This window comes from Mytilus californianus, unplaced genomic scaffold, assembly GCF_021869535.1.
Source record: "Mytilus californianus isolate M0D057914Y unplaced genomic scaffold, xbMytCali1.0.p SCAF_9, whole genome shotgun sequence".
NCBI lineage: Eukaryota > Metazoa > Mollusca > Bivalvia > Mytilida > Mytilidae > Mytilus > Mytilus californianus.
In genome coordinates, this window is record NW_026262745.1 from 78778937 (window position 1) to 78806807 (window position 27871).

The 27871-nt window shown below is 32.0% G+C and overlaps 1 protein-coding gene across 1 annotated transcript; it reads right to left on the reverse strand.

The window, feature by feature from the left end:
- Nucleotides 1-3880: 3880 nt before the first annotated feature.
- On the reverse strand, nt 3881-27648 carry LOC127716387 (F-box/WD repeat-containing protein 7-like). Its single transcript, XM_052222571.1, has 13 exons — nt 27575-27648; nt 24232-24361; nt 21204-21322; nt 20031-20304; nt 17460-17542; nt 16959-17076; nt 15784-15918; nt 14612-14872; nt 13975-14088; nt 12723-12904; nt 12057-12282; nt 11461-11671; nt 3881-10808 (listed from the first exon to the last, which is right to left on the reverse strand). The coding sequence occupies exons 2-13, from the start codon at nt 24334-24336 to the stop codon at nt 10528-10530; spliced, it is 2109 nt and encodes a 702-aa protein (XP_052078531.1). The 5' UTR covers nt 24337-24361; nt 27575-27648; the 3' UTR covers nt 3881-10527.
- Between the last annotated feature and the right edge of the window lie 223 nt (nt 27649-27871).

Consider the following 27871-nt stretch of genomic DNA (forward strand, 5'->3'; position numbering starts at 1 on the left):
GAACAGTAAGCTATTACTAGTGTAAAACCATTCAAACGGGAAAACCAACGGTCTAATCTATATAAAAAACGAGAAACGAGAAACACTTATGAACCACATCAACAAACCCTGCCTGTATGATTTACTTGATACCAAGAAAAGGCTAAATGACAGAAGTTGTAATGTACTGCTTGAAGTACATCATGCCTGTATGATTTATTTGATACAAAGAAAAGGCTAAATGACAGAAGTTGTAATGTACTGCTTGAAGTACATCATGCCTGTATGATTTATTTGATACAAAGAAAAGGCTAAATGACAGTAGTTGTAATGTTCTGCTTAAAGTACATCATGCCTGTATGATTTATTTGATACAAAGAAAAGGCTAAATGACAGTAGTTGTAATGTACTGCTTGAAGTACATCATGCCTGTATGATTTATTTAATACCAAGAAAAGGCTAAATGACAGCAGTTTGTATTGTACTGCTTGAAGTACATCATGCCTGTATGATTTATTTGATACCAATGAACGGCTAAATGACAGCAGCTTGTATTGTACTGCTTGAAGTATTTCATGCATGATTTATTTATTACCAATGAGAGGCTAAATGACAGCTGTTTGTATATTGTACTGCTTGGAGTATTTCATGCATGTATGATTTATTAAATACCAAGGAAAAGCTAAATGACAACAGTTTTATTGTACTGCTTGAAGTACATCATGCCTGTATGAATTATATGATACCAAGAAAGCTAAATGGCATCAGTTTTTATTGTACTGCTTGAAGTATCATGCCTGTATGATTTATTTGATACTAATGACAGCAGTTTGTATTGTACTGCTTGAAGTACATCATGCCTGTATGATTCATTTGATACCAAGGAAAAGCTCATTTAGCTTAATGACAGCAATTTTTATTGTACTGTTTAAAGTACATCATACCTGTATGATTCATTTGATACCAAGGAAAAACATAATGACAGCAATTTTTATTGTACTGTTTGAAGTACGAAATGCCTAGTAGATATTGTAAAATTTGAAAACATTTGGTTTACATGAAGAATATCTTAATTTGTATGCTCTGGAAGAGGTATGTGAGTTTACACCAAATTTATGTCTTTATACTATAAGATCATCTGAACTTTCATAACCTTTATTAGATTCTTCCATAGATACTAACATTTGGTTTTGATAGCACGTCCTTATTTTTACGGAGATGTTGTATACAGAGCCCGGAAATTGAGATATGAACAGGGTAAACTTATCGATCCTTTAAATAAACTTATTCTAAAAGGTTACCAATTCAACAATGTAATTAGATCTTTGAATATTGTTTTTATTAATATAAATATTGATTTTGTTATCAGTAAATTAAAATCAAACTAATAAATAAGATTTTTATATACATATGCACATTCATGGCTCTACAATCTGTCGATACCTGTATCTTTGCATAGCACAAGGTCATATTTTTCTCCGACTGTTAATGACGTCCTTAACTAAATCTGTTGGATTTTGGATGTGTACTGATTGATATTTTAGTCTTAGATATGCATGCATTTTTTTTATTAGTTGTTATTGGCTTTGAACTAGCTGTGAGTAACTGTGAGTACTCTCAGATCTGTACTTAGTGTCTTTTTTGTTGTTGGGATGTATAAATACCCTGCCATGTCTGGTCTGTGTTTTTGTTAGATCTTTTTTCGGCTTTGTATCAACCTGATGAGTTAAGCCCTTTTCAACTGATTTTTATAGTTTGTTCTTATGTTGTACTGTAATACCACTGTCCCAGGTTAGGGGGAGGGTTTCGTGCCAGCAAACTAGTTTTACCCTGCCACATTCTGTATGTGCCTGTCCCAAGTCACAAGCCTGTAATTAAGTGGTTGTTGTTTGTTGCTGTATATCATATTTGTTTTTCGTTCATTGTTTTGTACATATAAGGCCGTTAGTTTTCTCATTTGAATTGTTTTACATTTGTCATTTCAGGGCCTTTTATAGCTGACTATGCAGTATGTGTTTTACTCATTGTTGAAGGCTGTACGTTGACCTATAATTGTTAACTTTTATGTCATTTGGTCTCTTGTGCAGTCTCGAGTCACACTACATCTTCTTATTTTTTTAAGTACACAATAGTATATAAGCAAAGGGAGGTTATCAGCTTATTACCTACTTTAAAAGGTCTGCTGACTTAAATTGAAGTCTAAATCAAAGTGTGCATATTGTGTGCTGCAATATCAATGATCATCTTTATGCAGGGAAGTTTAAGAAGTTCAGCTTCCAGACAAACTTCTTATGCTCCACATACATTGGTGCAAGAGAACATGTATATTTGTATGTCAGGTAATATATGAAATAAAATATGCAAAACAAGCATGATTATGCGTCTTTTAAGGAGCAAGCTAGATTACAAGCATACAAAGGTCAAAGACCTAGACAAGATAATTCATGGGTTTTTCAACTTGTAATTTACAGCAATGATGTTCATTTTCATATAATTATAATAAAAAATAGTTCCAATGACCCCACATTGCACATATTTTATCCGTCCAAGGGCAATAACTAAAAAAAACTTCTTTAAAATTTTATAAACATCTTTAGAGAAATGAAGGCTGGAGAGCAAATGCAATGCAATTTCCGACATAATTAATCTTTTCAAGGGGCATAACTCTTTTTAAAATATTTGATCAGCACCAATTTTTGAAATGGTCCAAGTCATTGCTGATGCAAACCTTTGATATAAATTTGGTAAAAATGTGACAAAATTTAGCATGAGAGCGCTTACAATGCAAGTTTTCATATAATTAATATTAACAAGGGGTATAACTCTTTTAAAACTCTTTTAAAAGTAATTGATCACCACAGATTTTTCAACCTTGTCTAAGACATTGCTGATAAAAACCTATGATATAAAATTCATAAAAATCTGGCAAGAATTGTACACATTATAGGGTTTACAATGCAATTTTCCATATAATTAATATTTTCAAGGGGCATAACTCTTTAAAAACTTGTTGACCAGCACTGATTTTTTAAATTGTCTGAGACATTGAAGAAATAAAGCTATGATATAAGTTCCATAAAAATTTGGCAAAAATTGTACATGATTAATATTTCAAACAAGCTCTCACTAAAATTGTTGATCGGCACTGATTTTCAAACTTATCCTAGACAGTGCTGATAAACACCTATGATATAAGTTTCTTAAAAAAAATCTGGCGAGAATTGTACACATTAGAGCACTAACAATGCAATTTTCCATATAATCAATATTTCTAAGGGGCACAACTCTTTTAAAAATTGTTGATCAGCACTGATTTTCGAATTTGTACGAGACAATGCTGATATAAACTTATGATATAAGTTTTATAAAAATCTGGCAAGAATTGTTCATGTGAGAGCGCTAACAAGACCAGACGGACGGATGGACGGACGTACGGTTGCCTGTAAATTCTATGTTCTACACAACGCGTTGTGCAGGGGACAATAATCTTTATTGTCGTAACACATAAGTAGAACTTGTAACTTCAACCTGATATTGAAAGGACAAACTGAATGGAAAACATAATGCCCCTTCCCTATGAGCTAAGGCTAGCATAAAACGAAATTCTGAAAAAATATTTCTTATAAATTTATTGATCAATATCTGTACATAACAAAACAATCGTCATGGGAACAGATCAAAACATATACACTAAGAAACAGACATCTATACTTTATGTAAACAGAAATACAGTTTCACAGATAAATATTTATAACAACCATTAAATAAATAATACCAAGGCATCATCAATTTGATTTTATATTTTTGGAGTTTTGACAGATTTAAAACAAATCAAGAAATTCTTTTTGTAGTAAATACAAATCAAGAAAACGAAGCAAGGTATGTTATTTTATTACAATTACTACTGTAAATTCAGAAATTATTGCGAGGTTTTTATAAATGCGAATAATGCGACAAGATGAGTATCGCAATAATAAGAACCCGCATTTTGATAACTAAAACATAGATCTGTACGTAGATTTTGCTGAAATCGCAATAATTAAACTCACATTCTTGTCCATTTTTAAAAAATCGCAATAATAAATGCACGCAATAATTTCTGAATTTACAGTAATTGCTTTCCTTGTTTTTGTATAATTACAAATCAAAGGTGTTAACAAGGCATTTTTGACATACTTGCAAGAAAATTGGACTAAGTGTGATTAAAAATGTCATAACAATTGAAATGATTTGCTTCACTTTACTTGTACATGTAACCAGCTTGGACAAACAATTATATAACAGTTGCACCATGAGCATGATATACATCCCCCTTATTTCAACTATCAAAGTTCTTTATGAAGAACATCAAATCTTGAAATATAAATATATTGTACGGGAGGTAGCTTTATCTGGTTGTAGTGATACTTTAAAATTAAGGGTTGCCTGAAAGAAATCTGGACTTAGCAGTAGAGACATCAAAATTGTCTTTTTTTATAATTTCTTTCAACTTCGAACGTCAATCTAGAAAATTTTATGAGAATTACTTCATACTTCGATTTTTTTTTATCAATTTAAGTCCAAAAAAATTTGAACAGAGAAGGATTACAAAGAATTATATTTGAAACCAGAAAAGAATCTATTCAAAACAAACCCTTAACTTACTTAAGGTTTAGCAAGTTACTTTAACTTTATAAATCTTACCACAAGTTTTTAATTCTTATACATTTACATACCAAATAACAATATTGAAAAATATACTGAACAATAAAGAAAAATGTACAGATAAACAGATAGTAAGAAGACAGAGTGAACACAATATCAAATATTGCATCTAGATAGATAATAAATAAATAATATATATATAAACTTCATTAGATGAAATCCCTCTTTAAGAAAGTATTTAAAAACCAAGGACCGTCTCAAAGTGTCATAGTATCTTGGCAGTTAAGATTTAGTGTTAAGGATGTTTGCTACTCTGTTTCAAAATAACAAGCTTTTTTAAAAGACTGTTATAATTGATAGTATATAAATAACGGAACTAAAAAATCTGAAAAAATAAAGGGTCTGTGTCCTTGTTTTTCGAGATATAAGCTACTGAAAATTGTCAGGAAATGATTCTCTCTGTATTTTTCATACATTTAACATAGGCATTTTTTTCTTACAAAAACTACCAAAAAAAACCAAAAGATTGTATAAGATTTTTAAATATGGCTTTTTAAACAATATGTAATAAAATAATGAAAATAAAAGAAGGGGTTAGCGGCCAAAATTTTTAATGGCACTACATGGATAAAACCAGAGGATTCCTAATATCTGACAAAAATTCAAAACAAGAGGAGCGAACATCCTTAAATCATGATATTACAATTTGTATGTTAAGTTGATAACCAGAGATTTGACCAAAAAACAACACCATCAAGAAAGTGTAACTTACCCTGTAATGTTTTACCGTTATGTACTCTTGAGATGGTCCCTGATCAAGACAAAAGAGAAAATCCTCGAATCCCAATAGAAAACTTAGTGGTATGTTATCTTTTACTTCCCACAACTTCAAATGTACAAGATACACAGAAAAAACACAATGCAAAAAACACATAACAAATACATAATTACCCAAAATTGGGAAAAATTACTGACCACTCATAATTTAATATCTAGAAAAATAAACATATTGACAAAATACATACACACATCAAAACACAAGCATACCAATGTCTTATGAGCACTACAAAACATTCACACAGATCTCTAAAAATGTTCATCATTCTTACAATATCAGGCATGAAAAAGACAACATGTGTGTAACCATTTAAAGTGAGTACAAATAAATTATGTATTATCTGAAAGTGTAAGCATATAGTTTTTAACCTGAAATTTAGCATTGTATTTTGTGTTATTTAAGGATGTACTTAGGTGAGGTTTAGGAATTTGTGTCAGATCTTCGGACTCCTTGGTATTCTTCCTTCAATACAGGGTAAAATATTTTGCCCCATAACACCCATTTTTCTTTTCATATAAGACTTCAATAGCTCTTAAAAGGTCATTTACCAAAAATTAAGCAGATTCTAGATTTCCTTTCTTTTGATTTGAGACCCAACTAATTAATACCAATGCAAATATAAGGTAAAAGTCCGAGTCAGCCTTCTCCCGACATTTTTTAAAACTCAAATATCTCGAAAAGGAAATCCATAACCTATCAATATTTTTAGCTTATTTTGTTCCTTTACTAATGCTCTTCCGACTTATTGTATCAATTTTAAATTCTAGATTTTTTTAATTTCACCTAAGTACATCCCTAAATGAACATTTCTTCAACAAGGACTTCGAAGAAAAAATTATATTAAACTGTATTAAAAACAGTAATTTGAATATTTCAATTTGCTCCATTACGAAACAAAAAGGTGTAAGATACCCACAGACTATGCTTGTACGTTAAACAGATATCACATGAGATGATGATTGCCGGATACATTGATGACAGAGAATAAGTTCCATCTATACAACAGAAACACAACTTTATTCTCTTGCATCAAATTTCTAACAAGTTGCAATAACAAACAGTGGTCAATCGATACAATTGACCTCTGCCAATGAAAGCCACTTTTGGAACCTACATTGATTTTTTTATATTTATCTTTTTTTTGTACCACCTAATGTTTTAAGTTTGATCAATGGTGCAAATAACAGGATATCTAAAGCATACATAACCAAAGTTTTTGATCTGGTCTGTTTCTCTATTTTAAAGAATGATGCTACATGGTTGCTTTTACTTACAGAAATCTCAATACTTATATTTCATACTGTATAACAAAAGAATTGTAGATATCACCCTCCTTTCCAGGACAACTTACTCTTGTGGTATTTTCGTGAGTACTAATTTTCGTGGATTGAGGAAAAATTGTATTTTCATGGACATTTGATTTTGTGGTTTTGCCGCTTGATTTTGTGGTTTTGCCGCAGTCTGCATACAAGCCTATAAAAAAATTCTACTTCGTTGAACATTGAAATTCATGGTTCACCTTTATCCACGAAAATTGGTATCCCACGAATAATAATGAATCCACGGTAGGTCTAACTGACCTCAGATTTTAATAAGTATTGAATCCAAAAGTTATAAATAACTCTTTCAAGGTATTGATGTCCAAATCTTATGATGAAAAAAAAAAAACAAATGGGATGTCCACTTCTAACCTTCGGGAGGGGTAGACAAAATCCACCCGATTTTCCATAGGAATTTAAAGTGTCAATTTTACAAAAATGACCTCCTTTAGTGTTCTAAAGTAACTGCATACATTAAAGAGATTTACAAAACAAAAATCATTTAAAAATTGTCTCACTCAAACACAAAATTGTTTAACTACAAGATTCATCAAATCACACAAAACCAAGTATACAATATTTTATAATGGTCAGACTTAACAATAGTACATTTATACATTTTTAAATTAAACTTGTAAGTTAATTGGCAAAATGTCCAAGATGGAATATAATATATCTAACAGCTGTTTCGCTGGTTATTTTAACAGTGGTGTAATTTTATCATGGTGCTTAAATATAGCGCTGTATTAAAACAAATTATCAAATACAGGGTTCTCTTGGTATTTTTAATTGACCAAAATTTAATATAGGCCATTGCAAAAACACAAAATAATATTTGTTTTTTTAATCTCTGTATAATTGTTGAGTGTCATAAATTTTAAAAACATTTTTCATAATGTTTAATATAAGGACTTTTGTTTGAAAATCTGTAAAACATGCCTTTTAAAAAGCATAAGATAAGATTTACTTCCCTTGACAAAAAAAACTGTCAGACAATATTATTTAGTGAGTTAAGTTTAATTTTGTCTAAAATTTAACACATTAAACAATTTTAATGTCGACAGAACAAAAGTGTCTATGTTACCAAAGTATTGTCTTCATAATGACTTGGTTGTGGCAAATGGAAAATTTCAAAAGATAAACTTCTTTTTTAAATTTTTTTTAAGATTTTTAAATCCATGCATATTGCAAGAATGGTCCTATTAAGCTGTTTTCTGATGATTGAAATTTTTGTGATATTTCCATAATAACAACATTCTCATACAAGAATTAACAAGATACATCTATACTAATGCTAAGACAGTCGACAAAGGACTATAAATAGACAAATTCATACTATCATAGAAACAATAAATCAGACAGGAACTTGAATTAGCAATGAAAAGCGGAATAAAGCCACCAAAATCAAATTTGGTTTTCTTTGGAATTAAAACAAGGGTGAGTACTTTTCTTCTCCTAAATCCTGGAACTGATAGAACCTTATTATGTAAATAGGAAATGATTCCTTTATTTTTTTATCATTTATTAAAGAATAATTTTTTGGAAATTTAGCCTAAAGATGTTTATTTTTTTTTAGATTAGATTTTAAATGAGCAAAAAGATTTCAAAATGTTTCTGGCCCCTATCACATGAATTTGGTGTGGCATTATTCAGAGACAATCAAAAGTTAGTCCTTTTCTTTAATGGCTAAGTGTATACATTGGAAATCTTTGAATGTCCAAAAACAGATAACACCAAGATGACAATACCAAATTTGAAACGTACAACAGTAAATATTGATAACAATTACTGTGACTAACAGATATATGATGCACCAAAGTGATGATTGTTCCCTTTATATTAAACATAAATACCAAATCTTCAATTTCATGCATGATTTGAAAAAAGAAATATAAGTAATTCTGATAACTACAAGAGATTTGATCATTAGAAAGTGAACACATTAAGAAATGATGTCCCTTGTAACAGACTTTTACCATATCCTATTTAAATTTGATCAATGTTAGATTTCTCTCAAACTTGAACAGAGAACTGTAACACAAATGTTTATTTAGAATTTTTTCAGAGCAGATATGACTAGTTAGTAATAATTTTTCAGTTTAAACATAGCTATTATGTGATATTCTGTTTAAAACTTTCTGAGATTTACAGCCTAAAGTATTCATGTGTCAACAAATTTTCTAGCATGTGGAGGCTGTTAAACTTTTTTAAAATCATCTTTGTTGCAAACAAAATTACTCAAGTGTAACATCTCGCGTCCTATTACTACTGTGAAAGTACTTTTATTCGTAGGGTACCAATTTTCGTGGTTTTCGTGGATGGCTTTATCCACGAATTTAAGTGTCCAACGAAATATAACAATTGTTGTCCAAATCAAGACACGGAAAGACCCCCTTGTAGGTTTGACTTCATTGATACCAACATATCAAGAGAATAAATACATCGAATATAAGCAAACGCAATAAGAACTAAATATACAACTTCAGACAGGATTTTATAATCCATTTCATTTTATAAAACCTACGACTTTTAACCTTTAATTGTCATAAAAAATAAGTTTAGATCAAAGAAAGTCAAACTCCTGGTGATGATATCCAATGATGATCTTACGAAAAAAATCATATTGGGCTTGCTTTTTTATTTCATTTAGAATTAATTCTACATTTCAAAGTACATTTGTGGCATTTGTTTATGTAATCGTTTGCTTTAAAATGTTCAAGTGTCACGTTATTACCCAATTAACACCTTTGATAACCGTTAATCTGTTGATCATTCGATTTGGGGTTAATTATTGTCATCATTTCTGATTAAACATGTGCAATTATTAATTAAAATGTTTACTTTACAATTTCCTTCTATCGAGGCAATTTTTAACCATAAATTAATCAACTTATTTACGAAAGCAATTATTTTAACAAAAGAAAATTGTGAAAGTTGTCAGTAATGAAAGACGAACAAGTAAGTGAAAATGAACACATTATTAAGCAATGTCCCACAAATGATTATAAAACAACATATGATTATTTTCAAGAATCTACTTAACAATTTTTTTCTTCAGAAAAGTAAAATCCACGAATTTAAGAACCCATGAACATGTAACTTTCGCTCAAACCACGAAAATTGATACCCACAAATTAAAGTACTTTCACAGTAAACATCAGAGTTTTACCTGAGAAATTGGGTTTCAATAGATGTTCTTTTTTCCCCTAAAACTTCATTTTAAAACCTGAAAAAAATGACTTCTTGATACAATAAAAACGATTTCACAGATAAAGACTTTTTGTTATACAAAAGACAGAAAAACCTGCATATCTTAAAGAATGAGCAACTTGGTAGCATTTAATGTTGACTGACAATTGGTTTATAAGAAAATCAGACATTTTTGCCAATTACTGTACTAACGATTTAATGCAGTTTAAAAAAGATCACAAAATTTAATGATTTGTATGCCCTTTTAACTTGAAAGCCTGACAATGCAAATTATTTCTTTTAATCCTACTGTGTGACCAAATTATAGTTAATACTCATTATATCATCTGCACCGACTGATCATAGATTTACAGTTCAATCTGAAGAGGCAAGAAATACAAACAGCCAATAGAAACTGTAAATATACATTGAACGTAATGCCTGTTGAACTGGAGCAAATTCGTAAGTATTGGGAAAAGATGTGCACTAACAAATAAAGTTGCCTCCCCTTGCTCATCTGATCTACAGACGACAAGTACATAAATAATCTCATTCATATCAGTATAAACATTTCTTTTCATCCACATCAAAGTCGAGTACATGAAGTTTTGTTTCTTCAGTGCCATTTCTACTTCCAACAGCACAGACAAGTTTAGTGTTACTACATCGCACTCGCCACACAACACCGCCACTTCCCCCACTATCTAATGCCACTAGATTCCGAATGAAATCACCAGTTTTTAAGTCCCATATTTTGACTGTTCCATCATCCGAGGATGTGATCACAAACTTTTTGTTGAACTGTAAACAGGTCACAGCACTAGAATGTTTATTGGGTCCTGAAATACATATAATCAATGTTTTAACACTAGAATGCATTTTCAGTGATTTTTGTATTAATTCAAATAAAACATATAATGCACATGTAATTTCTACCTCTTCTTTGTTTAAAAAAAAATTCTGATATAACAACATTTGAAATATGTTTATATTCTCAAACGTCTTTTCAATTTTTCAATGTAGTTATTTCAAGAGGATAGTTTTGAAAAGTTTATGTCAGTAGGACTATTTTTGTTCATAAGTTTGAATGAATAAGATTAAGAAGTAAATATTTCATGGCCCTTAAAAGCCCACTGTAAAATAAAAACTTCTAAGTTAATGTTTCTTAATTTCATTGGAAATCTTTACTAAAAAGACAAGTTTCCTGGCACAGACACATAGACAGAAAGACCGATGAACAGGATGATACCTATAAACCGACAAAACTTGGTTGGCTTAAAAAAGGGGGGGTTTAAGAAGGATAAAATAACAGCATATTTGCATCATATTTGTGTACACAAAACAAGTCCACCACCAGCCTTCCACTTAAAGTCATGGGTAATCTGCTTAAAATATGTTGTACATAAATAATACTTTAATTATCAAGTTATCATAAGAACCCAGAAGTGAACTTATTTACATAACACATAATTATCATATAATATGTATTACCTTGTAAGGTTTGAAGACACTGGCCTGTTGTTATATCCCAAACTTTGACAGTAGAATCTGCATTACCAGAAACCAGAATATTGTCCTTCAGTTCCAGACCACTGGTCAAAGACTGATGACCAATTAATGTATGTAAACAGTTCCCAGCTTCTACATCCCAAACACGGATAGATGTGTCCAGAGATCCACTCACAATGTGAATACCATCAAACTGTAAAAATGACATTGAAAATTATAAAATAGTCCACAAGTTAATAGAGATTATGATAGCTAATATACATGAGGTTAACACTAAAAAAAGATATCTGTATATTTTCATGATTGAATGATTGTTGCTTACTTAATATACAGTGGCAAATATTACATGAATGTTCAGGACGTTAATTTTCATGAGTATCCAAACCTGAATATACTGGTTCTTTTTATACAGTGTACATTAAGTTGTTCAATCAAGTTTTCAGTTTGCTTGTGTTGACCTCAGCCCTTTGACTTTATAGAGATGTGGTGCAGGTTTTGTCCTTTTTGTGTTACAAATATGCAGATAAAGGATATCAGTCATTCACTGAACCTCTAATTCATGCCAGTAAAAATCATACCTGAAGAGAGTAAACCCTATTTGTATGTCCCTGAAGTGTATGTAAGCATGTTTCTGTTTCTGGGTCCCAGACTTTGACCATGTAATCATAGGCTCCACTGACCACCCTCCTACCGTCATACTGAACACATCGCACTGCTGCCACATGACCCATCAATACATGTAAACAAGCACCACTGTCAATATCCCATACCCGTAATGTAGCATCTCGTGATCCACTCACCACCCTGAAATTGGTTTGAACAGAGAATATTTTGACTGCCATCAGAAAAATTCAAGAGCTGTTGAATGTGAAAAATATTAACATAGAAAACCAGATGGTTGCAGTATTTGAACTATAATTATTGCTTAACTTACTAATGCTCGAAATGTTTTATTGTTTTATGTTTTTTATTGATTTGGCTTGAATAAACTGTTAATTTTTTTATTTGAATGTAAACAAAGAGCTGAGAAAAATTAAAATAAAAATAGTATTCACAGATCATTATATCCCAGGTGTATCTAAAAATGTAATATAGTAGATTGAGGTTATTCTTGAAAGGTAAAACAGCAAACTTTATTCAAACATTTCAACCTAACACTTTAAAACTTAACATGTGCACTAAGTAATTTTTATCAATGGTTAAAATTTCAGTCAAAAACACAAAACCTCTGTACATATACTTACACATTTCTATGTAAATGCATACATCGTACAGTAGAAGAATGTCCATACAATGTATGTATACACTGCCCTGTGTCGGCATTCCACACTTTCAGTGTTCGGTCAGTCGAGCCACTGATGACCACACTGTTAGACATCTGGGATGACCATACCCCTCCTGTGTGACCAACTAATGTCCTTAAGCACTAAAAATAAACAAAATAATTCTTCAGTGAAACCTTTTATATGAGTGACAGAATACCTGAGCAGAATTTGTTTTGTTATGTTTGACGAATTATAAAACTTTTATGAATACTCTATGCCAAAATTCTGGGAAGGTTTCCAATAAACTTACATTTGGAAAGATGGCTTGAAATTGAAAACTGATCAACAGTTAGGAGTCTTTGAATTAATCCAGCAGAGATTTTAATCCACTCTGATGTATTAGAAAAGAGACATTATGTTGTATTCATTTATGGCATAAAATATCTACACACATTTGTCATATTAACAGTCTGTCAGGGGCATTACATAAACAAGTAACTTTTAAAATTACCTATACAAGTAATGTTGAAAGCAAGGCTATATCAAATATTACTTATATAAGTAACTTTTTTAAATATTATTTTTATAGGTGTCCATTAATACAGATTTTACTAGCTTTAACAAATTTTCACAGTCATCTGGTTATTTTTCCCATGAAATATAAAAATTAATCCTCCTGAAAACCTTATTGCCTTTTCGACGCACTTATCTTTCATATCAACGCTTCTTGGTCAAATATTGGTCTCATGGGACTATTAAAATATCATTTTCCTTGAAAATCTTGAAGGTAGACAGATGTAAATAGATAGAAACTTGTGATTTAATTAAGAATTAAAGTTATTTATAACTTGTAACCCAAAACAATTACATATGTTCCTTAAATAATTGTAATTACTATTTTTTTCAAAGATGTATAAACTAACTTATTCAAGTAATATTTTTGTCATTATTTTTATGTAATAAAATGTAAAAACTCATGAAAACTACATTAAGTCCATGCTTCTATTGAAATATAAAATAACTCTATTGAGTAATTTAATAATTTTCAAAACAAATATTACCTATATAAGTAAATAAAAAAAAATTACTTGTTTAAGTAACGCCCCTGACTGATTTAAAGCAAAAGAACAATACTTTTATCACATATCTATCACTTTGAAATTCCTGCACATAACATAGTGACAATTCATATTTTTTCTATCTATTATTCTATTTATTAATTTAACCCTACCTTTCCTGTGATGGCTGACCAGACTTTGAGGGTGTTGTCATCTGACCCACTGACAATACGAGTTCCACAAAACTCTAAACATGTTATCACATGGTCATCATGACCTTTTAATAACTGAAAATAGATAGGAATATTTATTAAAATCCTTAAAAGAATGTAAACAATATTCATTTACTTATTTACTGATAGAGGGATCATGAATTAGATCACATTTCTTCTGAAATGTCTATTTGCATTGTTTTAAGTGTGAATATGGAGAACAAGCCTGACCCATTTAAGTTCTTTTTTGTATGGTTAGTTTTTGTGGTTTTCACTTAAGCCATTTTTTCTTGTTTATTTTACTTCACGAGAGTGAAACAAAATATGTCTCCTCCTGGCTCCTCATTTCTGAATCATGTATTCCCCTTGTTTTACCTTATGGCTGGTATTACATCTGTTCATCTATTGAATGATATATAGTCCCTGTATTAACTTCTCTCTCTTTTTTTTCTGTCTCATCTTTAAGTATAGTAATAATAGTAATGAAAAGATGGTAAACTCAGTTTGTTAAAATAAATAATCTTCCCTGAGACCCTAATAAACAAATACAAACAAAACAAATGTTTACACATACAATGACATATCAATGTATAAATACCTTAGGACCAGGTATTTCTCCTGTTCTCCAATTAAGTTCTATTTGATGCTGCCTCATGTATAATGACTTCCAAGGACACCGAGAGGTATGACGTCGCCTGAGTCGATTACTGCCATAGACTAAATTATCATCAATACTTTCCTCTCGACATTTCTCTCTCCAGAGCAAATTGTCCTCGGCTAGCACTCGCCAGTAACGACATGTCTGGGCAGCTTTCAGTAAAGATTTTGGCTCCAGGAAAGAAAGTACATAAAGGGCAAGCTAAAATCAAGAATAACATTATAATGGAGTAAAATGGCAAGTTAAAAACAAGAATAACATTATAATGGAGTAAAATGGCAAGCTAAAAACAAGAATAACATTATAATGGAGTAAAATGGCAAGCTAAAAACAAGAATAACATTATAATGGAGTAAAATGGCAAGCTAAAAACAAGAATAACATTATAATGGAGTAAAATGGCAAGCTAAAACAAGAATAACATTATAATGGAGTAAAATGGCAAGTTAAAAACAAGAATAACATTATAATGGAGTAAAATGGCAAGTTAAATGAAGAACATATTACAGTAATTCTTTATTTTCTTCATTATTCTTTTAACAATATATAAATACTTAGATGTCAATTTTTAATTTGATGGGTTTGTCAGATTATTACATGGTTTCCGTCGTTACTCAAACAGTTCATGAACATTTCAGAGCTTGCCAAAAATGTATTCCAAATAAGACGAACTATGAGCTTTCTCATGCTATAAGTATTCTGTAAAGAGTTGATAAGAAATTGATGTGAAAATGCATCAGTCATTATAGCATGCTCAAATGAAGCTTGAAATCAAATTTCAGGAAACTGTTATTTGTACTTTCTGAGAAAAATGTGACAAAAATTTCATACATGGCCATCATGTATAAGAATATATAAGTATTCAGTAAGCAGGAAATGGATGGCAAAATATGTGAAACAACATCACACAGTATAGCATGCTCACATGAATTGCAACCAAATTTCAGGAAACTCTGATTTTTAGTTCTGGATAAAAAGGTATCTTAAATTTCATGGCACAGATGGTATGAAGTAAGAACACATGGATGGACAGACAGAGGTAAACCTGTCTTTGGGTTGGGGGTGAAATAAATTAAAAATCAAATCTTTCTAAAAATCTCTATTTTACAAACCTCTTTTGGCAAAAGTGATATAAAATCTCTCTGGAACTGAGGTTCAATAACCTGCATCATGTGTCGAACCTGTGTAGGATCACACAATGTAATCAACTCGTCCAGAGCCATCAGTCTCTCTGCATTACCCCAATTCTGTAATTATAAGTTTATGTAACTATATGACAAAAGAAAAAATAAACTTTAATATTAATAAACAACAAACTTAAAATAAACTGCTTGAAACTTTTTTTGTAATTTTGGAATACAAACTAATATCAAGTCACTTTTTGTGTTTAAATCTATTAATATTTCCAAGGAGCCTGAGGAGATTATTATTGTAGATTTGCAAAGTTTTAACAAGAGAAGATAACTTTAAACAGATAGTGAGAGCTTCATTTACTTTGTTACATCAATCACATTAGTGTCAAAACATATCAACATAAAGTTTTAGTGTAGAAGATTTTGTTTTTAAATTTGCCAAATTAGAATCAAGATGGCCTCTGGTGGCTATGGTTTTTTATCTGACTGAAAAGAAATGATGCATTTTTATAAAGTTTACTGTGGATACATTATTTAAGTGCCAGTCTTTGTAAGAATGAGGCAATTTTGAAAAAAATCAAAACATGGCTGAAAAAATCCACCAACCTAACCATCCTAATCTTAAGTTAGCCTTATCATGAGTTAGAAATGTAGGTCTTTTGTTTCTGCATGTCTGGTAATTCGGGAAATCTCTAACTTTTGGTTAGAATGATAACAAATAACGGAGTTAGCTCCCCTTAATTTTTAATTTCTAGTGCATTTCAACCAAATTATATCTTGAATTACCAGAACAGGTAAAGGAAACGAATGTTATATTTGTGCACCATTATACAATTTGAACATAAATTAATGTCAACTTGAGTGGGTTTTTGTTTGTCATGTTTTCACCACTGCATGATTCTTAGGCAGACTGGCACTTAATATTTGTGAGATACTAATTTTCATGGATTTTGTGTGTAAAGGTGAACCACAAATTTAAATGTTCAGAGAAATATACATTTTCTATAGGCTTTCATACAGAATATGACAAAACCGAAACAATCCTTTTTCCTCAATCCAAGAAGTTAGTACCCATGAAAATAAATGAATCAACAGTAGTTCAAATGAGTTCATCTTCAAATCTAGACTTTACACAAGAAGTTATTGTATGATACCTGAAATATTTGCAACCATTCTGCTAATTTGTCTGGAGGATGCTCTTTGGATGGAATCCTCATTCGTTGTGTAGCAATTAAATTCTGTCGTGATGACTTTTGTAAGTTCACAAAGGTACTAAAAACATAAACAGACCAAAATTGGTAAAACATTTAGGATTTTTTTCTCAGCTTATCAACTTTAAAATTTATAAAACTTGTTTATGTCTTAACCCACACTTCTGATACAAGTACCTAACACACTGAAATCCCATTAGTATATTCAAAACAAAATTACTTTGTAAGTCCTTCCAATTCTATTTCTTGTCCAATTTTCACAATAATTTTATATTTGCAAAAGTATTCAAATTTCACAAGTTAAATTTTGATGTAATAATTCTTAAAATCTATAAAGAATACATAACGTAAAAATGTTTCTTTTAATTTACTATGACTTATTACAAAGTTTTAAAATATTAAGCTGCACAAGTCAAAAGAAATTTGCATCACTTAAAAAGTTACCTTTGATAATCTCCATCTCGACAGAATTTTTTCCCAGGAGATGAGTCAGGCTCTTCCTTTACCACATGACCTTTTCTTTTCAGCTGGATAAGATATTTTTACATGTATCATATATTTATGGAAAATTCTTCTTCAACAAGATGAAATTTAAACTATTGTTAACCCTTTTGAAAGAAGATAAAAATATTTATACATGTTTTCTGTCATTAACTTAATTATATTTGCATCTGATAAAGAAGTTTCATTTGTTTTTAGCCTAAGCATTTCTGTATAATTCAGTTAAGAATCAATTTTGTGTTGTTAGGTTGTTGTCCAAATTGTTTGTGTGAAGATAGCACAAAAGACAAGGTACACACTGTTTTGCACAATTTTTCAAATTAATGGTACGATTTTGACATTAAAACTTCTGTATATATAATACTGTAGATTCATTTATTTTCGTGGGTATCAATTTTCGTGGATTGAGGAAATATAGTATTTTCGTGGACATTTGATTTCGTGGTTTTGCCAAAGTCTGCATACAAGCCTTTAGAAATTTATAATTCGACGAACCTTGAAATTCGTGGCTCACCTATACCCACGAAATAAACGAAAATTGTTACCGCACGAATAATAATGAATCCACAGTATACATCATCTTATTGGTTTTATTTATCTATTCCAGTTATTAACTTATAAAATACAATTTAGTATTGAGAATGGCACGTTAGTTTGTTAGTATTGTTTACTTCAGCAACCAAGTTTTGTTTCCATTTCTCCATGTCTCATTTACAATAAAATGCTCCGCTGGGGCGCAGCTTGATACGACCGCAGAGGTCGAACCCTGAACAGTTGGGGCAAGTATGGACACAACATTCAAGCTTGATACAGCACTGAACTTGGATTGTAATTAAATATTTGACACAGCATAGGTTTCTGACACAGAATGAATGTGGTCTAAGAACTTAAAATTTTTTTAATTTACCTATTCAAACCATATCATCATTATTTGCTTTTATATATAAATCAGAAATAACTAATTTAAAATGGAAAATATTAAAGAAAAAAAATGAAAAAAAAAATCCCCCTCCGAAATTTTTTGAACCCCCTTATGATTCATCACCCCCAAACACAATCCCAGCCTTCCCTTTGTGGTATGGTACCTTGCAGTACAATTTCAGAGAGATCCATACACTTGAACACAAGTTATTGTCTGGAAACTAGAAAAATGTTTGTTTTTTGGCCCCTTTTTGGCCCCAAATTCCTAAACGTTTAGGGCAATTACCCCCAAAGTCAAACCCAGCTTTCCCTTTGTGATATGGAACCTTGCAGTACAATTTCATAAAGATCCATACACTTACACACAAGTTACTGTCCTGAAACTAGAAAAATGTTTGTTTTTTTGCCCCTTTATGGCCCCTAATTCCTCAAATTTTGAGGCAATTACCCCAAAAATCAATCCCAGCCTTCCCTATGTGGTATGGTACCTTGCAGAACAATTTAAGAGAGATTCATACACTTGAACACAAGTTATTGTCTGGAAACTAGATTATGCTTATTTTTGGCCCCTTATTCCTAAACGTTTTGGGCAATTACCCCCAAACTCAATTCCAGCTTTCCCTTTGTGATATGGAACCTTGTAGTACAATTTCAGAGAGATCCATACACTTGAACACAAGTTATTGTCTGGAAACTAGAAAAATGCTTATTTTTGGCCCCTTTTTGGCCCCTTATTCCTAAATGTTTTGAGCAATTACCCCCAAACTCAATTCCAGCTTTTCCTTTGTGATATGGAACCTTGTAGTACAATTTCATAAAGATCCATACACTTACACACAAGTGATTGTCATGAAACTAGAAAAATGCTTGTTTTTTGCCCCTTTTTGGCCCCTAATTCCTAAAATTTGGAGGCAATTACCCCCAAAACCAATCCCAGCATTCCCTTTGTGATATGGAACCTTGTGGTACAATGTCAGAGAGATCCATACACTTACACAGAAGTTATTGTCATGAAACTAGAAAAATGCTTGTTTTTTGCCCCTTTTTGGCCCCTAATTCCTAAAATTTGGAGGCAATTACCCCCAAAATCAATCCCAGCATTCCCTTTGTGATATGGAACCTTGTGGTACAATGTCAGAGAGATCCATACACTAACACACAAGTTATGTCTGGAAGTTACAAAAATGCTTATTTTTGGCCCCTTTTTGGCCCCTAATTCCTTAACTGTTGGTACCATAACCCCCAAAATCAATCCCCACCTTCCTTTTGTGATATTGAACCTTATGGTAAAATTTCATTGAGATCCATTCACTTAAACTAAAGTTAGAGTGTGAAAACCAATGTGTCTTCGGACGACGACGCCAACATCATACCAATATACGACCACAAAATTTTTTTTGCGGTCATATAAAAATTCAACCCAAAACATAAGCTAGCATGAAAAATAATCAGAAATGATCAATTAAAATTTTAAGCCTTGCAAGACAAGATAAAAAATGCCTTTCCGACCCCATTCTGGCCAATAGGCAGTAAGTTTTGGAACAGCCCTACTTTTAGATGGTTTACAGATATATTTATTTGTAAGATGCTAACCACATGGCCACTGAAGAGTCCATTGACTGGTATAGGAATCCTAGATTTATGTTGAGCATTAGATGAACCCCTGTCTTCTTCACGGAACATGACCTCATCTCCGGACTCGTCCTCTGGCATGTGATCATCATGGGAAACAATACTGTTACCATCATCAACATGTTCCTCGGCTGATTTGGACAGTGCTCGTAGATTGTGTCTGATAGATCTGGCTGACAACCCACTAGATGATGGCTGTCCCTTGCTTTCAACATTATCTTTTACTTTAGGTGTCCTGAAATATAAAGGTGTACAAAAATGCAATTATAAATCACATTTCAGAAAGATTTTCTATGAAAAAAACATAAAAATATAACTTTTTTTTCTTTCTTTTTTTCAAATCTGATTCTTTTATATGGTATGTTTTAAGTCAACCCTAGTAGTAGTAGTTTATTTGTGAGTTCATGACCGATTCAACAATACAATGTAAACAGTTAAGAGCTTGATGTGTGTTGAAGAGAAACCTACTTTTCAGTTCCAGAGCTATTATATTATTATTATTTCAGGTTTTTTTGGGAGATCTTTTTTGTTTGTTTTTTCAAATAACTGTTTCTTCTGTCTTTTGTGATAAACGGATCTGATGATCTCTGTTTGGTATCTTCTGCTTGTAAAAATATGGCATAGAAAAAGACAATATTTTTTTGCAATGAAAATGTAAACCGTTATATGTTTGTCTTTTTATTTGCCCAATTGCTTTCAAGATTTAGTAAGTGGTACGCTTAGTCTTTCAAACTTGTCTGTGTTGCCTCCATAAGTGGTTAGAGTTGTCTGTCAAACTGGTCGTCCAAGTTGTCTTTGATCCAGTACAGATAAACCCATGCAATATTCACAGAGCAGTCTTTATTGATTCAGATTTTTTTAAACTGAACAACTGAGTGCCAATATTAAATTGCTTGATTAAAACAATATAAAATTGAGAATGAAAACGGGGAATGTGTTAAAGAGACAACAACCTGACCAAAGAGCAGAAAACAGCCCAATATACATGCATTGTCAGAAAAAAAAAAGTTTTTGTACTTGTTATGAAATAGCTAAACATAACAAGCCTGGCTTTTCCTCCTGTTTCAAAAGCTAAGTTACTAATAAATTTAATATTTTGTACAATGTAGTATACTGCACAAGTATATAAGTTACCTGACAGCTTTGCGTTTGCGTGTACTACATGTCAGCTGAGTACGACTTTGTTCCACAATGCAATCACCAACTCCTGGGACACTACTTAAATCCTTTACTGCTGAGAAGCCTCCAAATGACTGCAATTAATTAAAAGGCAAATTCTTTAAAAATGTACAGTGGAGAATAATTTACTTTACAAAATACAAGTTATAAAACTGTAAATTAATTCAGCTGAAAAAAAAATGTTCAGAAAGACATGAAAGAGCTGAATAATCAACCACTCAAAATTCAGGTTACTCAATTTCCTAAGCTGTTGTTCTTACTCTCATCTTAAAATCCTTAGATCTTTTTTTTAACCCAATTGATCATCTCCTTTTTAACCTTATAATTTGCTCTTATTTGCTTCCCCCTTTCCTCAAACTAAGCATGTATGTTAAGTTTTATATGTTTAATGTTTAATTTGTTTGTAATGCTGTGAGCTGGACAGCTAAGAGTAATAACCCAAAGTTTGATATGTCAAATCTGCATATATATATATACATTGGGCCTTTTATAGCTTGCTATGCGATATGCGTTTTGTTCATTGTTGAAGGTCATATGGTGACCTATATGGTCTGACTGTCTCAGGTGGAGAGTTTTCTCATTGGCAATCATATACCATGTATACCACATCTTTGACAGTTTTATATAACTAAAAGGCACTTAAAGTGCATACCAGTTTGAATATGAGATGTAGTAAGATTGCTAATGAAACAAATATCCACCACAGTTGTAAACAACTACAAGTCACTGTAAGGCCCTCAACAATGAGTAATAAAATGCTTCGCTGGGCGCAGCTTGATACGACCGCAGAGGTCGAACCCTGAACAGTTGGGGCAAGTATGGACACAACATTCAAGCTTGATACAGCTCTGAATTTGGATTGTGATTAAATATTTGACACAGCATAGGTTTCTGACACAGAAAGAATGTGGTCTAAGAACTTCAATTTTTTTAATTTACCTATTATGGTCCAATGTCCAAAATCAAAATACATGGTTAGATTCAGCATATCAAAGAACCCCATATATTCAATTTTTGTTGAAATCAAACAAAGTTTAATTTTGGACCCCAACTTGGACAAACTTGAAAACTGGTCCCATAATCAAAAATCTAAACACATGTTTAGATTCAGCATATCAAAGTACCCGAAGAATTCAATTTTTGTTAAAATCAAACTAAGTTTAATTTTGGACCCTTTGGACCTTAATGTAGACAAATTTAAAAAACGGGACCCTAAATTAAAAATCTAAAAACACAGTTAGATTTGGCATATCAAAGAACCCCAATAATTCAATTTTTGATGAAATCAAACAAAGTTTAATTTTGGACCCTTTTGACCTCAATATGAACCAATTTGATAGCGGGCCCACAAATAAAAAATCTAAATACATGGTAAGATTCAGCATATCAAAGAACCCCATATATTCAATTTTTGTTGAAATCAAACGAAGTTTAATTTTGGACCCCAATTTGGACCAACTTGAAAACTGGGCCAAAAATCTAAAATCTAAATACATGTTTAGATTCAGCATATCAAAGAACCCCATATATTCAATTTTTGTTGAAATCAAACAAAGTTTAATTTTGGACCCTTTGGACCTCAATGTGGACCAATTTAAAAACGGGGCCCAAAATCCAAAAACTTAATACACGGTTAGATTCAGCATATTAAAGAACCCCAAGAATTCAAGAATAAAACCCCATTGAAATTGATCAAGAAATAAGCAATTTATACGAAGTATCTTCTTTTGCACAATACTGTGCAATTGAATATTTCTTGCTATTGCGCAATACTGTACAATTGACAATTTCTTGCTATTGCGCAATATTGTGCTATTGGATATTTCTTGCTATTGCGCAATACTGTTAAATTGAAGATTTCTTGCTATTGCGCAATACTGTGCAATTGAAGATTTCTTGCTATTGTGCAATACTGTGCAATTGAAAATTTCTTGCTATTGCACAATACTTATTATATAATAATTTACACATCCTGTTTGGTGTGTATCTCCTACCATATCATTATTATTTGCTTTTAAATATAAATCAGAAATAACCAACTTAAAATGGAAAATTTTAAAAGAAAAAAAAAAGGAAAAAAAGAAAAAAAAAAAAAAAAAAAAATCCCCCCCCCCAATTTTTTGAACCCCCTTATGATTCATCACCCCCAAACTCAATCCCAGCCTTCCCTTTGTGGTATGGTACCTTGCAGTACAATTTCAGAGAGATCCATACACTTGAACACAAGTTATTGTCTGGAAACTAGAAAAATGCTTATTTTTGGCCCCTTTTTGGCCCCCAATTCCTAAACGTTTCGGGCAATTACCCCCAAACTCAATTCCAGCTTTCCCTTTGTGATATGGAACCTTGTAGTACAATTTCAGAAATATCCAAACACTTACACACAAGTTATTGTCATGAAACTAGAAAAATGCTTGTTTTTTGCCCCTTTTTTGGCCCCTAATTCCTAAAATTTTGAGGCAATTACCCCCAAAATCAATTACAGCCTTCCCTTTGTGATATGGAACCTTGTGGTACAATGTCAGAGAGATCCATACACTTACACACAAGTTATTGTCTGAAAGTTACAAAAATGCTTATTTTTGGCCCCTTTTTGGCCCCTAATTCCTTAACTGTTGGTACCATAACCCCCAAAATCAATCCCAACCTTCCTTTTGTGGTATTGAACCTTATGGTGAAATTTCATGGAGATCCATTCACTTAAACTAAAGTTAGAGTGCGAAAACCAATGTGTCTTCGGACGACGACGACGACGACGACGACGACAACGACGACGACGACGACGACGCCAACGTCATACCAATATACGACCAAAAAATTTTTAATTTTTGCGGTCGTATAAAAAAAAACGGTATAGTAATAGGCTACTTTTGCGTAAATACTTTAAAGGTCAACTTTTCCTAACCAAAGTTGCATCATTACCATGATTACCTTTCATAGAAACTACAAATAATGAAACATCAGAAAAACTCTTTTAACTTACCTTCCTGTATTTGATGATAGCTTTAGCTTTTCTTAAACCAATACCATTTAATTTTTCAAAGTCTTCTACACTAGCCTTGTTGATATCTATTTTCTTGCTTGCCATTATCACAACAAATCATCTTTATTTTCTACAAAACATTATCAATATGTAATGTTTGGTCGTCAGCATGTAATACATTGTTTGAGATCACAAATGTGCAGTCTGAAAAACTAGCACATTTTGTAGGTGAATATTTGGGGAGTTCAGGGCAAGTTGAAGCCCTGGATCCCTTTCCTGTGCCTATAAAAGTATCCATAAGTAATGTGAGATATTAACAAGGACAAACATACCAAATAAGGAAGAAACAAGCAAGCATAAAGACACATGTATGTCATGCAAGTTGTGTCTATGTTTTGCAAATTGCAAAGGATAAGGATATATACATTGTCAGTGGTGGATCCAGAGGGGGGGGTTCCGGGGGTTGGAACCCCCCCCCCTTTTTTCTTGATGATCAATGCATTTGAATGGAGACATATAGTTGGAACCCCCCTTTATCCTCGGTTGGGAACCCCCCCTTTTAAAAATGGCTGGATCCGCCCCTGATTGTACTACACAATCATGACAATGTAAAGAAAGTAAAGGAATCCTGCATTTATTATCACATGATAAAAAAGCTAACAAGTTCATCAGAACTCAGCAGTCTATACCATAAAAAGGAAGACATACAATATATGACACTTATAATAGCAGAAGAAAAAACAATTAAAAGACGTAATAAAAAATTGTGATCACATGCGAAAAACCCCATTGAATTTTCAAAAGTGGGCAGCAGGTATGAGTTCTTATAGCCCAATCTCTTCAGTGTTTAGTGACCTGTTGATTGTCTCTTCTTTTTTGTCGAGCCTTCGACTTTTGTCGAAAAAGCGAGACATAGCGATCCTACATTCCGTCGGCGTCGGCGTCCACAAATATTCACTCTGTGGTTAAAGTTTTTGAAATTTTAATAACTTTCTTAAACTATCCTGGATTTCTACCAAACTTGGACAGAAGCTTGTTTATGATCATGAGATTATATTCAAAAGTAAATTTTGTAAAAAAAAAAATTCCATTTTTTCCGTTTTTACTGATAAATGGATTTAGTTTTTCTGCCAGGAAACATTACATTCACTCTGTGGTTAAAGTTTTTGAAATTTTAATAACTTTCTTAAACTAACCTGGATTTCTACCAAACTTGGAAAGAAGCTTGTTTATGATCATAAGATAGTATCCAGAAGTAAATTTTGTAAAAAAAAAATTCCATTTTTTTCGTATTTTACTTGTAAATGGACTTAAGTTTTTCTGCCAGTTAACATTACATTCACTCTGTGGTTAAAGTTTTTAAAACATTTATTAGATTCATAAATTATCCTGGATTTTTACTAAACTTGGACAGAAGCTACTTACAATCAAAGTATAAGGAAGCAGGACAAATCGCCCCACTGGAAAATCGCCCCACACCTAATCGCCCCACTTTTTCACCAACTCGCCCCACTTTTTAAAAAATCGCCCCAACTGGTTTACCAACTCGCCCCACTTTTTAAAAAATCGCCCCACTTTTGAAAAGGGTTAAATCCCGTTAATATTACTCCTGCCAACTCGCCCCACTTAACGTACAACGTAAAGGTAAACCCTTTTATTTTAAGACTTAAAATAGTAAGTTTCTGTGACAAATTATCCCCAGGATAAAATATCACAGAGGAAGAAATAAACCGTTACAATATAATGTTATTGAGAATAAGAAATCTACAGAAAAATAAGCAGATTGCTATAATTGCCAATGAGACAAGTATCCATCAGAAACCAATATGATAACATTTAAATTCCAATTTATATTAAGCACTCCTAATGTAGTTGAATGTTAAAATGTCATGCAGGAAAAAAACGTCACATAAATGCTGATGCTACCTTCTTTCTGTTTTATTTCAACCAAAAGAAAAGAACCAAAAAAAAAAGATGCATTTCTAACGTTTTCATAAGAGGGCAGAATTGGAAGGCCTACACTCATTACAGTTTAATCATTTTATTCATAAGTGGGGCTAGTTGGTAGCCATTAATTCTATTCATACTTTTATTTATCAGTTGGGTACGTTGGCAGACATAAATTCAACGGTATTACTTCCTTTTTCATAAGTGTAGAGAGTTGGCATGACTCAATATTAGGATTTTCCTATTTTTCATAAGTGGGGCGAGTTGGGATAACTCAATTCATCAGAATTTTTCTATTTTTCACGTGGGGCGAGTTGACATTCACGTCACCGAAATACTGGTACTCACTTCTTACTGCTTTATTTAAACAAAAACAAAAAGAAAAGAATTACAAAAGATGTTTATCTAAGGTTTTCATAGGTATTGATTTTATTTATAAGTGGCAGGAACATATACAACGGGATAGCATCTTTTTCCATAAGTGGGGCGAGTTGGCATTACTAAATTCATCGTGGTTTATATATTTGTCATGAGTGGGGCGAGTTGGCAGACCTTATTTCAGCGGGATTTTAACCCTTTACATGAGTGGGGCATGTTATCCAACCTATTTTCAATGGGATTTTACCCTTTTCATAAGTGGGGCGAGTTGGTAAACAAGAGTGGGGCGATTTGGTGAAAAAGTGGGGCGATTTGCCAGTGGGGCGATTTGTCATGGATTCAAAATATAATATAGAGAGGAATATTTTTATTTTTTTTTCTCATTTTTGTTGAGCCTGCGATTAACAGCAAAAGTAGGCGAGACACTGGGTTCCGTGGAACCCTTACGAATTTTTTCTTTTGGTTATGACTTTTCATCAGTTTTCTTTGTCCTATAATGGTTATGTTGTTTTTTTTATTTTCTCATATGTATCTTCTTCCCCCTTTTCATATATACATGTACATTGTTTGTAGATAAGCAGGTTTAGACTGATAGGCTTAAAGATGGGATTAAACTAATAGCTAAAGACTGTTGTTATAGTAAAGGTTATTTGAACCATCACCGTATGGTGTCTGTATTTTGAGGCTTTAAAAAGCAAAAGTATCAACGAATCAATACCATCAAAAGTCAGCGATACTTACTGTCGTTAGTACACTCAACTATCTGTGTTATATTGTTTAAAAAATTGCTAGAAATAAATCATTAATTTGAACTCTGATAATCTTACGTTACCCTTGATAACCACGCGATCAATGTAAAGAAAAATATCTAAAATCGAACAAAAAAGGGTCGTGGCCGCATTACCGTAATCAGCTGTTTGATTACCGTGCAAGACCGACAGGGAAATTGAATCTGCCAAGGAAACATGGAACTTTGTGCTTTAATTTGTTACTGTGGCATTGCATGGCTTTGTCTTACCTGAAATGGGGGCGATTTGTAGTGTTTACGTAGGAGAACTTTATCCGTTCCATCGCCATATTTATTTATCGATGATAGACGGAGAGTGACGTAAATAGCCGAATCTGATAATAGTTCTAAATACCAAAAAGAACAACGTACCCACTCGATGTTCTTAGCCTGTATCAATTTTTTTTTATATTGCAATTACATACTTGATATTTGACCATGAGGACAAGAAGAGACATATATACACATGTGTATATATGTCTCTGGGACAAGCAAGTAATCAAATAAGGATAAAAAATAACCACAAAA

Bases quoted from the DNA above. Each gene is read 5' to 3' on its own strand.
- LOC127716387 (XM_052222571.1), bottom strand. From the start codon at position 24,336: ATGGCAAGCAAGAAAATAGATATCAACAAGGCTAGTGTAGAAGACTTT. The intron at 15,919-16,958 runs GTATCATACAAT...TTATAATTACAG, and splicing joins AATGGTTGCAAATATTTCAG to AATTGGGGTAATGCAGAGAG. The intron at 12,283-12,722 runs GTAAGTATATGT...AACCAATTTCAG, and splicing joins ATGCATTTACATAGAAATGT to GGTGGTGAGTGGATCACGAG.